General features: G+C 44.8%; 1 protein-coding gene across 4 annotated transcripts; it reads right to left on the reverse strand.

The window, feature by feature from the left end:
• Positions 1 to 292: 292 nt before the first annotated feature.
• Positions 293 to 8,219, reverse strand: nufip2 (nuclear FMR1 interacting protein 2). 4 transcript variants are annotated; one of them, XM_054754374.1, is made up of 5 exons: positions 7,816 to 7,961; positions 6,458 to 6,550; positions 4,751 to 6,322; positions 4,514 to 4,546; positions 293 to 874 (listed from the first exon to the last, which is right to left on the reverse strand). In XM_054754374.1, exons 3-5 carry the CDS (start codon positions 6,309 to 6,311, stop codon positions 822 to 824), a joined length of 1,647 nt encoding a protein of 548 aa, XP_054610349.1. In that variant the 5' UTR covers positions 6,312 to 6,322; positions 6,458 to 6,550; positions 7,816 to 7,961; the 3' UTR covers positions 293 to 821. The 4 variants fall into 4 exon arrangements, with proteins under 4 accessions (XP_054610349.1, XP_054610350.1, XP_054610348.1 ...); XM_054754375.1 differs by lacking the exon at positions 7,816 to 7,961 and adding an exon at positions 7,201 to 7,808; XM_054754373.1 differs by lacking the exon at positions 6,458 to 6,550 and having other exon boundaries at positions 7,816 to 8,219.
• Between the last annotated feature and the right edge of the window lie 5,877 nt (positions 8,220 to 14,096).

Here is a 14,096-nt window from a genome sequence, read left to right on the forward strand (position 1 = left end):
GACTTCCTAGACTTATATTTTTAGGCTTCCAAACGGAACACATCACCTTAGAACACTCACGTGGACGCCAACAATGTTAGCCACAGTTAAAAAAAAAAACACTATCTTCACATTTCAGCACAGTTGGGCAGAAGACACCATTGCAAGCCTTGCTGTGTCACCGCCAGTGGCGACATCTGTCATTTCCACGAAAACCAAAAAAAAGGTGTCAAGAGAGCTGACGCAAACACAGACAAAGAAATAAGCAATATGAACCCTAAACACGTGATGCTGAAGGACAATGACAGAAAAGTGAGATGTTACCACCTGGGTTGTATTTCGGTGAAGACAACACACATCGGGTGAAACACGAGAGCAGGGTTGTGATTTACACTGCAGATGTAAGACAAGATCCTGGCCTCCACTGAAAGTACACAGTCGGACTTAATTGCACCACTCAAAGGTGTCGATTCAACGTGTGTTCACTGTGCATTCAAGCACAACTCATTTGAAAGGAAATGATTTGAAAGGAAATGCAAGTGTGTCACATCCCAACGGGATAAAGGCTAAGGATGTGCGGTCCACAACACTTTCTCACATGAGTATCATCTGACCCCCAAAGAGTGTATGGGTCCGGTTGTCGTGTTGAATAGGCACCCGATTTATCGTTCCTTCGTAGCATCAGTATGTTTTTCCAATGCCTTCCAAGAAGCCAATGACTGCCAAGCGGTTAACTAGCAAGTGTTTTCAGTTTCTTCCACTCCAACAGGTGAGCATGATCCCCAAGGAAGATAACCTCAGCACCCAGAAGAGACGTAGTCACAGTTCAGTCCACGTCTACCTCACTGATCAGGTCCGTCCATGGTCTCATCATAAACCACTACTCTGTTTGGATCTGCAGCAGAGGGAGGAGACAGGAAGCACATGCTGCAGTTATTGTGCATCTCAGAAAGGTTATCATTTCAACGCTTTCAGAGGGTCAGCGGCCAGGCAGTTACTCTTTACGTAGAGTTGTGTGATTCCCAAACATCTTTGACCTAACATATGTCCTGACTCGGTGTGTGCGGATGGTTGAGTTTGCCAACAGTAGCGTGCTTTGTTTTTGCCATGAAGAGGTTGCTGATGGACCACCTTCTCGCCATCTTTACAACACCAGGTAGACCACCTTTGTTGTCAACGACGGTCGCGACAGTCCAGTGTTGAGCAGTATGGCTCACATGTTCCCACAGGGTGGTCTTTTTCTTCTTCTAGACCACCAAAGTGTTAACAACCAAAAATAACTTATCAGCTTACTGAACGCATGAATGATTCTCATTTGACTTTGTGAAAAAAAATATCGAGATATATATCGTATATCGATATTCAACCTAAATATATTGGGATATGACTTGTAGTCCATATCGCCCAGCCCTAGTGCACGGCAACCAAAGCTACACTTTGATGAGAACTGCACCATACAAAAACAGTAAAAATGGAATAATATACCGTAAATCACGGTGTATAAACCGCACCTTTTTTCCACCGGTAAGAAGCAAAAAATCAGGGTGCGGTTTATACACGATGACAGGTCTGTGACCAGACTCGGACTGAAAAACAATATCAGACAACGCTTCTACAACGCTTCAGCGGAAGATCACTCGTACTACAAGCCCGGTCACACCGCCTGAACTTTGCTGTAGCGTTCCTGGAGCGGCGAAAAAAATTCAGCACCGTTCGTAGCCGTTCACCGTTTCACAGAAGTTGGCCCCTGTTAAGGCAACGCTGTATTCGCTCGGCCACCGCTGATGGTCCCTCCCTACCGCTCCGAAAGTTTTGAGCTGCACAAAAGCGAGCGGTGAGGAGCAGCCAATTTTCCGCCACGGCAAAGTTCATCACCGCTCCAACAACGCCAGTCAAAGTTTGGCGCCGCTAGACGCAAGTTCGTGGACATTTGGGTCCGCTAGGCCAGAATTTGGCTATAAATATGGGGAGAAATTGATCAGAAGCCCATTTGGGAATAGCCGTCTTTGGGTCAGACAGTTGCTTTGACTTTAGCGCCCTCTGCTGTACAGTTGCTGAAAATGCTTTTGTATGCAATTTCTAACTTATCTGACGGCTGCTGTCTTTATTTTCACACAGTGAAACGATCTCTATATACACTGAAGCTAACCTAAGCTTCCATTAAAACATTGTAGATGTAAAATACAACGTTGGAGTTTATTCAAATTCACGCTGAAGCAATGCAGCGTTGTGTTATGTACAATACATGGATAACTGATCCGCATGCGCAGAACGCCGCTCTATCACCGCTCGCGTCACCGCTAAACCTTCTTCTTTTTTAACTTGCTTAGTACCTTTACGCATGTTGATTTGAGATGAAAGAGTTGGCAAGCATTTATGAACTAAACTTTTGATTTTTTCCCCCCGCTGTGAGCCTGAAAATGGGGGTGCGGTTAATACACGGGTGCGGTTTATACACCATGATTTACGGTAGTCTCCTCTTTGCAGCGGTAACAGATTCCACTGGTGACAACTACAGCATTGTTCAACGTGTGGAAAGCTTTCTAATCCCATTCAAACAGAAAAGTCTTTCTTCTTCCTCATCAAACTCATTTCTACCTGTGGGCCTTGTGCAGTGTGGAGCAAAGGAAAGCATAACAGAACAGCAAACGGTCTTCCACAAACTGTTCCCACGAAGTAGGAAGCTTAGAATTGTGAAAATTTAAGATTTTCACCACAATAACACTGTTTTCTTTGGACAGCGCATACATACTGTACATACAGTATATACACGTATACATGTATATACACATATACATACACATACACAAATATATATACTGCTCAAAAAAATTAGAGGAACACTTGAAAAACACATCAGATCTAAACTGGGGGGAAAATTATCTTGAATATGTTTCCTGATAATAAGTGGGTGATGTATTGGTAACAAAATGATGCCACATAATTTAATAGAAATGAAAATGATCACCCTATAGAGGGGGGAAATCAAAGACACCCCAAAAATGAAAGTGAAAAAATGATGCAGCAGACTGGTCCATTTAGCTAAAATGTCATTGTAGCAACTCAGAATGATTCTCAGTTGTTTGTGTGGCCCCCACATGCTTGTACGCATGCCTGACAACGTGGGGGCATGCTCCTAATGAGACTACGGATGGTGTCCTGGGGGATCTCCTCCCAGATCTGGACCAGGGCATCAATGAGCTCCTGGACAGTCTGAGGAGCAACCTGGCGGTGCCGGATGGACCTAAACATAATGTCCCAGAGGTGTTCTATTGGGTTTAGGTCAGGTGAACATGGGGGCCAGTCAATGGTATCAATTCCTTCATCCTCCAGGAACTACCTGCATACACTAGCCACATGAGGTCGGGCATTGTCGTGGACCAGGAGGAACCCAGGTCCCACTGCACCAGCGTAGGTTCTGACAATGGGTCCAAGGATTTCATCCCGATACCTAATAGCAGTCAGGGTGCCGTTATCTAACCTGTAGAGGTCCGTGCGTCCTTCCAGGGATATGCCTCCCCAGACCATCACTGACCCACCACCAAACCGGTCATGCTGAATGATGTTGCAGGCAGCATAACGTTCTCCAAGGCATCTCCAGACCCTTTCACGTCTGTCGCATGTGCTCAGGTTGAACTTGCTCTCATCAGTGAAGAGCACAGGGCACCAGTGGTGTAGTTGCCAATTCTGGTGGTCTATGGCAAATGCCAATGGAGCTCTACGGTGCTGGGCAGTGAGCACAGGGCCCACTACAGGATGTCAGGCCCTCAGGCCACCCTCATGGAGCCTGTCTCTGATTGTTTGGTCAGAAACATTCAACAGTGGCCTGCTGGAGGTCATTTTGTAGGGCTCTGGCAGTGCTCATCCTGTTCCTCCTTGCACAAAGGAGCAGATACCGATCCTGCTGAGGGTTGAAGGACCTCCTACGGCCCTTTCCAGCTCTCCTGGAGTAACTACCTGTCTCCTGGAATCTCCTCCGTGCGTCCAGGTACCGCAGTGATGCCCTGGTCCAGATCTGGGAGGAGATCCCCCAGGACACCATCCGTAGTCTCATTAGGAGCATGTCCCGACGTTCTCAGGCATGCGTACAAGCACGTGGGGGCCACACAAACTACTGAGAATCATTCTGAGTTGCTACAATGACATTTTAGCTAAATGGACCAGTCTGCTGCATCATTTTTTCACTTTCATTTTTGGGGTGTCTTTGATTTCCCCCCTCTATAGGGTGATCATTTTCATTTCTATCAAATGATGTGGCATCATTTTGTTACTAATACATCACCCACTTATTATCAGGAAAGATATTCAAGATCATTTTTCCCCCAGTTTAGATCTGATGTGTTTTCCAAGTGTTCCTTTAATTTTTTGGAGCAGTGTGTGTGTGTGTATGTGTATGTATGTATATATTTTCAAAAGCAAATGTCGACAAATTGCCTCAAATGACAATTTGTCAACTTTGTAACTAATACTTCACTATATTGGTCAAATGAAAACGGATCAGGAAGGATAAAAAGCTAAAAAAAATCCAACTTACGTTGTTTTTGCAAACTGAAAATGTATTCCATTTCTGTCGAAGAAAAGAAAACATGAGTGAATGTGCAGCAAGTATTGGTCAGGAAGCATATTTAATGCAGAGATTACTGCTTCGATTAAGCATAAAAATCTCTCGAAACCTGCCATGTGTTTTGGGGAGATTAGCCACAGCTAATTTCACCACAAACCACAGCTTCACATGTACACAAGTAACTAGAGGCTGAAAGAGTAAAGTTACCTTTAGTGTGATAAGTGACAGCAGCTTTGACGTCGAAGGAGCCCCAGCTGCGCCGTCGGCCCACATCTTTAGAGGAGCCAAACACCACGGTGGTTATCTGGCCCTGTGCAGGCTTAGCACCATTGTCCTTACAAGGGGCACACACAGCAGAACCTGAACTCTTAGCATCAACAGTCTTTTGTGTGTCACATGGCTGCAGCGTGTTCTCCTCCTCTTCACCTGAGACGCTAGGAGGAGGTGGAGGAGAACGAGCGGTAAACATGTTGCACGGGCTGCAAGTCCTTTTCTCTGCGCCGGGCTCCAAGAAGAAACATGGCTGGCCGGCGTTGGCTTCAGCAGCCCGACACTCCCTTGGAGGTCTCACCACAGTTGTGTTGTCCTCGGTGGGCACTGGCCTGCTCACCGCTTCTGGCCACATGTTGGGCTCATTAATAAAGGAAAGCCCCCACTGATTCTGGAAGATTTCTCCCAAGGATTTTTGATTTGTCTGAGCAGTGGGGGGATTGAGGTGACGAGCACTGGGGAGCATGGGTTGCATATTTAGAGGGTAAATGAAGAGAGAACACTTTCTCAGTTCATGCGCGTCTCCCTGGGACGTGGGACTGCTAGTAGAGCTACAGTTACTTTCCAAAGGAGACGCTACATTCTCGCCACTCGCAGCAGCAGGAACACTGCCAGCAGCAGGAGCAAAAAAGGTACCCACTGACAGGCAGCCATTTCCACTCGCAGAAACAGGCCCATTGGTAAAGCTCGCTGATGTGATGGTTTTCATAGCAGACATGGGGACCTGGGAGGGTCTCACGGGAAAAGGAAGTGTTTCTGCTCCACTTTGAGCTACTTTGTTGAGGTTCTCTTTGACTTTACTTGCATAACTGATCTTGGGAACAATTTTAGCACTGCTATTGTCCACAGGAAACACTGGAGGGGGCTTGAACAAAGTCCACGAGTCCTCTTTTGAAGGCAAGGAAGCCTTGGCTTTGTGCCGTTCTTCAGTCTTTTTACCTCCTGCTTTCGCATCAGAGTTCTTTCTCTGAGGTTCCCCCACCGAGGCCTCAGATGCCACAACCCGTCTAGGCGTCGACTGAGTCTCTGCTTTACGAGCAAATCGAGAAGTCCCTCCCTTCTCAGTTGCTTCGACATGAAAAGCTGAGGGCTCCGGCGCAGCGTCACTCTGCTCAGTGTTCTTCATGTTGTTACATCTGGCCTTGCGTTTCTTGGGTGTGGAATACCCGCCTTCTGAGCCGCTGCCATCGGTGTCTTTGCTCGAGTAGCCGTTGATAATGACGGCGCAGTGCGCAATGCCATTTTGAAGCAACACAGAGTCTTTCTGATCATCGTGATGATTCAAGTCCACGGCCTTCCTGTCATTTTGAAGGTCTGTGGCCTTTTTGTAGTCCAATCCTTTGCTGCTCGATTTGGGAACCGCTGTGCATGGTTTCGGCATTGCATTCTTATTCACGTTTGTATGACTCGTGTGTCTATTTCCATTGCTGTTCAGAGGATGCGGCATGCCGACAGTATCTGGCGAACGCGTACTCTTCTCCTCCTTGGCGACGCTCATTTTTCTGTTGCCTGCAAGGGAGAAACCATTTTAAAGTGACATCAAACGCCAATGTGAACAGAAGGAGACATTACAAGTTACGGCCATGTTGTTTGAATAAATAGCCCCTCATCCCATTTAAACTGCAGGGATGAGAAATGCCTCACCTTGAGGTCACAACGTGATTACGGTCGTCACTCTGAATATGCCTGCCTCCTCTAAATGGGTCACAGCTGGAATTTCACCTCAGTCATTCTTACCTTTAAAACCAAACAAGACACTGCTGAATAAATGTAGAAGCGTCCGCAAGCAGCTCTTGATTTATCTGTCAAAGCTTTCCATGTTTAGCTGGATAAAAGCCATTAAAGAGCTTTTGCTCCTTCAAAGCAAACCTTCCTGTTCCTCCCTGGCAACTCAAGTTGAGGTCAAAGTTCACAAGCACGACTTAACACTGTAAGAGAGAAACGCTGGTTTAAACGTGAAGTGACCAAAAAATGCAAGTTGACACCTCCAAGGATGTAATTGGGAGGAAAAAATACAAATGATTAGCGCCTGTAGTTGCCCGATGGCTAATGAGCGTGAACAATGAACCCATAAAAGGTGTGTCCGTTGACCTGCTGTGCCAACGTGGGACTTCCCATTCAAAGTCCAACGGAAACTATCACACAACCTCGCCCTGCTCACGCACAGAGACTAGAGTGTTGACATTATACGAAATGATATAGTGACGTTTAGTGTCATTTTCGCTGTCCAAAGCTGCATTTTTTAAAGTTAAAACTCGTTAAGTAGTTGAGCGTTTTGCAGCGGCGATACAACATGCAACAGGCCTGTCAATGCTGGCTAGCATTAGCAACGTCAACGAGCTACGAGTCCACACATCCGTGCTCCAAAACGCACATTATATCATTACCTGGTCACCTGGCGGCACCAAGCTGGACAAGACGATTCGTGTTCATGTACATGCCACAGTGGAGGGCGCCATTGTGGTAAATCAAAACTTAACTAACCGGCTAACTATAGCATTAGCTCTCAGTTACGTTCCAACATGGCCGACAGGAAATGGCAGCTCAGAACATTCCAGCGAAGCCGGCTGCTATTCCCAAACGGGACAAGAGCGTTCTGAAACGAGCAAATCTATGGCCACGATTGCAACTTGTAGTGACTCCAAGGGCCCCAGTGATTCCATGTAGTAGAAACACAGTGGGCGTAGAGACCGGCGCGCAAGGTCAATTCCCGACATGTCAAACCACCACCAGCCACAACTGTCACGCAATGTCAGCTCAGCTTCGAGCTATGTATCAAACTTAAGTGCCTCTGAGACTGTGGCCAATTATGGTTTTTAATCGATATGCAACTTGTCGTGTGGGGCGCCACCTAAATCCAGCCGGAAAACACACGAAAAACTTGAATTACGAGCTAGCAAGTAGGCTTAGTCCCAAATTGCACTGGTTAGCATTAGCGAGTGTGGCTAGTTGACATTAGCTAAGGCTAGCAAGTGATAGCTAACTTTTCCGGATGGCCCAACCTGTTTTCTTCGCGTTCGCTTCCTGATGCTGGCGCTTGAAGTGGCTGTTATCATGTTTTAGGCAAGCTGTCGGCCGAGAAGGGCTCGTGTCGTCTCCGCGTTGCTGGTTTAGACTGTCCCGTGCCCGATCTTTGGGCTGTTCCTCCATTGAACAGTACAAATTGTGGGACTTGTTCGAGCGCTATGTTAGCTCGCCGGGGAAAGCGCGGAGCAGTCCAATCACTGCCAGAGCCAAACGGAAGCTATTTGCAGACTGTAAACGTCAGCATTCAACGTCTAAAAATGGTCACCGTTTACTATATTACACATTTAGTCTTTGTGCAGCGTTGCAAAGCAGATGCTCTCAAAGGTGTTTGAAAGATCTGGCACAAAATCAAAGGACATTTGACAGCAATATAAGGCTAGTGGTGATTTACAAATCTCGGGTGGGGTTGGTGTTGGACTCAAATCATATAACCGGAGGCGCTGCCACGTCTCCAACACATTTTAGTGCAGGGTCCCCTTTTATACAAGGGAAAATTAAACAAAATGGTAAAATATATTTTTTAAACCTGTCGACGGACATTTTTCTCAGCGGAGTCCTTATGGTTGGGAATGAAACAGCAGGGCACATGCATGTACATCTATTCAGTATCTACTAAAAGTGACGACATACGCCCCATCCATTATTGTCTAAATAGCTGGCAACACAAGTGGGAACATATCCCAATGGTGTCCTAAGTGTATGCGCAGGGTCGCCCCTGGTCAATGTGGGGCCGTAAGCATATTATATAGTATAGCAGTATTATAGCCATATTATGAATCTCTGTTCGTGGCTTTCAAGACAAAGTAAAAGCAATTCTGCGTGATTTCAAATAAAACTTAGATGAAATCAAGTGAGGAGACGCGGTATAGAAAATGAATGGATGAAATCAAGTGTTGCTCTAAACACGTTGCTGAACGTCAGTAAAATAATAGAAGGAACAACACCACCATCCAGCGGCAGAAACTGCAAACACTCATCCATTCGCTCCAAAATGTAGCCCTGAACGTTCCGTTGCAAGTAAAAACAATAGTGGGGGAAAACCAACTAGATCACCACAAAATACTGGAAGAAAAATATACAAAATGCAATAACAAATAATACGTTATCATATTTGTTCTTAATTCGTTGTGTATTGAGGTAAGAGTCCAGTGAAGTAATCGGTCGCTATGGGTCACGTGGGCAATTCCCCAGGGTGGCATTTTCTAAGGGGCGCCAAGAATGAGGGGAAAGAAAAAAATATCCTAAGTGTTCATGTTCAGCTCATTTGCTCATCAAGCCGGGATATGTGTGGCTGCTGGGCGCCCGCTACAGGCGGGATACCCTCGCCCCATGCTGCTCAGACGTGAGGAAACGTCCACCACGTGACGTAGATGAAAGCAAAGCCAGGAGTGAGGTAAGCACCGCTGGGCCATTAGCCCACAGGTTAATTCCAAGGTAAAAAAGTAAATTATAACAGTAAGTGCTCAAAAATAAAACATGTTTCATGCTTAATAATAATAACATCCATCCATCCATTTTCTATGCCGCTTCTCCTCATTAGGGTCGCGGGGGCATGCTGGAGCCTATCCCAGATGACTTCAGGCAACAGGCGGGGTACAGCCTGGACTGGTGTCCAGCCAATGGCAGGGCACATATAGACAAACACTCACATTCATACCTATGGACCATTTAGAGTCTCCAATGAAGCTAACATGCATGTTTTTGGAATGTGGGAGGAAACCGGAGTACCCAGAAAACCCAAACAAACATGGGGAGAACATGCAAACTCCACAAAGAAATGCCCAACGGAGATTCGAAGCCAGTTCTTCCCCATCTCCAGACTGTTACTGTGTGGCCAACATGCTAACCACTAGACCACCATGCTTAATAACGTATTATATGAATTATATCGCAGACCGAGAGTTTCAAACTCATGCTATTTCACTACGAAAATGTTAAATACAATCAAGGGAATTGTCAATGAGTCAATATGAGTTGGTTTAGCCTTGACTGCCTGTTGCGTGACGGTGGAGGATGGCGATTAACTGTCATTTGTGTCAACAAAACATGGAAACGAGAAAGTCAAGGCAGTTGGTGCACAATTTAGAGGAGAAAGCGGCCAAAGATAAAGGTGTGGAGCGATTCTGTATGTATACCATATTATGGAATAGCATGTGATCAAATAAGCTAACGTTACTTGCTGGCCCTAGGCTAACTGCTCTTCATTTGTTTTCTTGACTGAGAGTTTTAATTGTGTAAATAAATATACTGCATTCCAAATGCAATTTAAGAGAAGCTTGTGTATTTTGGAGCACATTCTGTGGTTAAAATGAGGAGTCACCACATCCTCAGTCACACAGAAATAAATGACTTTGGACACTTGAGGTGTGTGTGTAAATATCTGCTGCTACCTTAACGCATGCTGTCTTTTCATACTTAATGTTGTCTATTCAGATCTTAGCTGTGTCATGTCCTGTCAGGCCACACTGTCAGGAGATCGGGAAGGTCTGGGTTCGAATCTCCGCTGGGCACCTCTGTGTAGAGTTTGCATGTTCTCCGGGTACTTTGTTTTCCTCCCAAATTCTAAAAACATGCATGTTAGCTTCATTGGAGACTCTAAATTGTCCATAGGTAATGTGAGTGTTTGTCTATATGTGCCCTGCCATTGTCTGGCCACCAGTCCAGGGTGTACCCCGTCTCTCGCACAAGTCAGCTGGGATAGGCTCCAGCATAACCCTGCAACCCTAATTAGGATAAGCGGCATAGAAAGTGGATGGATGGATGTTCTGTCTGCTGTTCTGCTGCTGCCTGTCTGCATTGTGTTGCAGTACACTGCTGACTCTCCGGGAGGAGTTACCTGTCCACACCTGCAGCCAATTAGTGGGAAGACTAGTATGCTGCGCTGTCTGGTTACTCTTTTGCCAGATTGTTTTCCCTGCTCCTCGTCAGATGCCTGTTATCCTTGCCGCGTGTTACCCCTTGACCTGTGCTTTCTGGTCCACGTATAGTCAAGTATTCTAAGTACCTTGTTAGTTGTTCCCTGCTTGGCTTCTCCAGCTTTAACATTTTGCATTTTTGGCTTCAGCCTTGGCTGCTCTGTTCTCGGCAGTCCTTTTTTGTTCTTGTCTTGTTTTCATCTGCTTGTTGCCACAGCAGTGATTTTTAGTTTTGTAGATTATCTTTTTTCCTGCTTAGTTTTTCAGCAAAGTTTTTTGTTCCTATTTTTCCCGTGGTGCGTCCCGGTAGTTTTTGGTTGTACTTTTCCCTTTTTGTGTTTTTGCGGACACCCTTTTTTTTTTGTAATACATTTTTGTTTTTGGAGTGACTCTTCTCTGCATTCTGGGATCATGTATTCTGTGTCCTTGGCTGTTCGTGACAAGCTGCTTGTATTTTAGTAGCAGTCGTTGACGCTTGGTTGTTAAATGTTTTATCTGAAATATAAGAATTCTATGTATTTTATTATTACAGTAGTATAGTATCATCGACTACTAAATTAAGTAAATTCAATATTAATTCTTGAAAGTAACTTGATTTAAAGTGACCAAAGTTATTCAAAGTAATGTGATTATTTCTGTGTATGTGTGATGATGGAAGTAATACTTGTGTCCACTGACCCGCCTAGCTTTCTTCGGGTCTGATGGACAGAATTGGAATGTTTCTGCTTGGAAGAGGAGCAAGAAAGGGTTGTTTTACGGACGAATGAGGGAAATGGAAGAAGTTGCCAGCACCAATGCTTCAGAAAGACACTACAGTGGGGAAAATCTCCCAAGAAGTTGTTTCGTGTACTCAAAGATGCTAATTTGCACTTATTGTAGTATATTTTGTTCTGACGGATAATAGACAGGTAACAGTTGTGGGAGTGTGTGTTGACTTTGAGGGATGGAGGGTTCAGGGGGTTGTATTTGCAAAAAACAGTGCTCCATTCTTTTTGTGCTGCATGAATGTAGTTTTTCTTAGGTATTTTTTGTGGCAGTGTATAAGGTAATAGAGTATTATGTTTTTAAAAATTGTCTCTGTAAAGAAATACTCGGTGTGTGAATTTGTGTTGGGTGTTGGGGGGTGCCACAGTGTCAGTCCGGCATCACTCAAGCCAGAACCGCCACTGGAAATGATTAGGGGTGTAACGATTCATTTTAATAACGATGCAATTCATATCATGATTTGTGGTTGCCGATACAATTCAAGGACGATATTGATTCATTTAGAACGATACGACCCGAAACGATTCAGTAACTTTAAAATCTATTCAGTAACTTTTCAGCCAAAAACTCAAGCAGTGTGATGGTGAAATAAAAAACTGGATACTGGACAGTGCAGGTGAAGTTTCCTAGATTCCCGTTGTTTTTTGTAATGGAATCTGGTATAAATGAATTATGGCTATAAACAAACAACAAATAATGGCAAATGCATTCACATTATTTTATTTGAGTTAAGTGCAACCGACACTTCAGGTTCAATTAACAGGAGGTTAACCTTTTCTGCTCTCATTTTCAATATTCGATACATTTTCAATAAAAGTGCAGTAAGAGCTGACGTTATCTTGCTCTGCTGCTGTAGCTGGAATGAGAGGATGCACGGTCAGCGTTATGTGAAATTCCGCGGTGCCTTAGTAGGTGGTTGGAAAGATTTGTCGTGTTGCTGTGGTGTTTTACTTGACCTTTTACATATCCTGCAAACAGCAAGCGACTTATTTAGAACATCTCACTCAGAGTGCAATGGTGGCTTACTTACAGTATTTCACACTCGCCAGCTTGTCCTCTGCCATCCGCCACGCTACGTTTTGTCATCTGCTGGCACGTGCCGATGACCTGACAGACAGGCAGACCAAATCGAGTAATATTTAATGTCTTTATCGTTAAAAGTGCTAAAAAACCCACACATCCATATAAAACCTGCTGTGCTTAAATCCAATGCTTTATTTCCTAGTATTCATGCAATTGATTGATTGATTACCTTTTAAAAGATGTTAGATCGATATATATGTGGTCTGGAATGGCAACTTATTGAACACAGATTGATGTAGTTGGATCATAGGAATATGAATCAATACATCGATGTAGTAGATGAGTCGTTATACCCCTAGAAACGATACATGAATATGATGATTACATTATTATTATTAAAATGCCAAATATTGTCCACTCCACAAAAGTAATCAAGTGTCATGCTGTGTTGTTGCTCTGCTGCCGCCTGCCTGCCATCTCTTGCAGCGCACTGCTGATCCTGCAGAGGCAGAGTCTCCAGCATACACCTGTATCTAATCACCTGTATCTAACCCTTCTTAAGCTTGATGTTGAAGCATCTTTGTTGCCAGGTTGTCCTTCTTCCTTACCTGTTACCACGTTTATCCTGCCTACCTGTGCGCTACCTTTCTGGTCCTTTTCGCCTCTTTCACTGTGAGTTGTGCCTCGACAGCCTAGTTTATTCCGGCTTGGTTTTCTGCAGCGTCTTTTGTATTTTTGCTACTGCTTGGTTTTCAGCTTTTAGTTCCCTTGTATATTTTTGCCTGCTGTTATTTTTCTAGCAGGGTTTTTTGTATCCTTTTTTGTGGCTTAGTCCAGTGTGATTTGTGTTTTACTTTTGGGCTGTACATTTTTGTATTTTGTGTTTCCACCTCCATCTTGGGTTCTGTACACTGGCTTGTGCTGCTTGAGACGTCAAGGTTGTTTTATTAAGATGAACATTCATATTTTTCACTTGAACCAGACAGACACCATAGTTATTGAAAGCTATCAAGCATGTACATAATGTGCAGAAAAGGGATCTGTCATAGCGAATGCAGGCGATGTGGAAGACATGGGGGCCGGACTGTCTGGTGGGGTGGGGCTTGGTCTTGCTCGTGGGGACTGTGGGCCTGGGTGACGGGTGGGGGGTGACGATCAGGGGGAGAGTGTGTGCCCTGGGGCCGGGCCTGCCGGTGGGTGGTGCTCTGCCGGGCGCGCCAAATTTGCGTAATCACAAGCATCAAAGTCAAAGAGAAGTGTATATCACACTTCTCCCTGGCAGAGTAAATCTGTTGAGCAAGTGAGGGCATTTAGATCTACAATTCTATCTGCTTTAAAGGCTGGACAGCACAGGGAAAAACAAAACAAACGTGATGGAGTGACGCCACAAAATTGGATGTGTGAAATAGCGAGGGTTTTTCTTGTTAGATCATATTTTTCCCAATAAAAACAGCCACGGGCTGCAAATGGCCCCCGGGCCGCACTTTGGATACCCCTGGATTAAAGTAATGGAAGTTCTCAAGCAGTCACAAATAAATAAACCGTATGCCATA

The sequence above is a fragment of the Dunckerocampus dactyliophorus genome, chromosome 16, assembly GCF_027744805.1.
Source record: "Dunckerocampus dactyliophorus isolate RoL2022-P2 chromosome 16, RoL_Ddac_1.1, whole genome shotgun sequence".
NCBI classification, from domain to species: domain Eukaryota; kingdom Metazoa; phylum Chordata; class Actinopteri; order Syngnathiformes; family Syngnathidae; genus Dunckerocampus; species Dunckerocampus dactyliophorus.

Coding starts and splice junctions, on each gene's coding strand:
- nufip2 (XM_054754373.1), bottom strand. CDS start 7,963: ATGGAGGAACAGCCCAAAGATCGGGCACGGGACAGTCTAAACCAGCAA. Junction 6,323..7,815: donor AGCGAACGCGAAGAAAACAG/GTTGGGCCATCC, acceptor TCTCCCTTGCAG/GCAACAGAAAAATGAGCGTC. Junction 4,547..4,750: donor TGTCACTTATCACACTAAAG/GTAACTTTACTC, acceptor TTTCTTCGACAG/AAATGGAATACATTTTCAGT.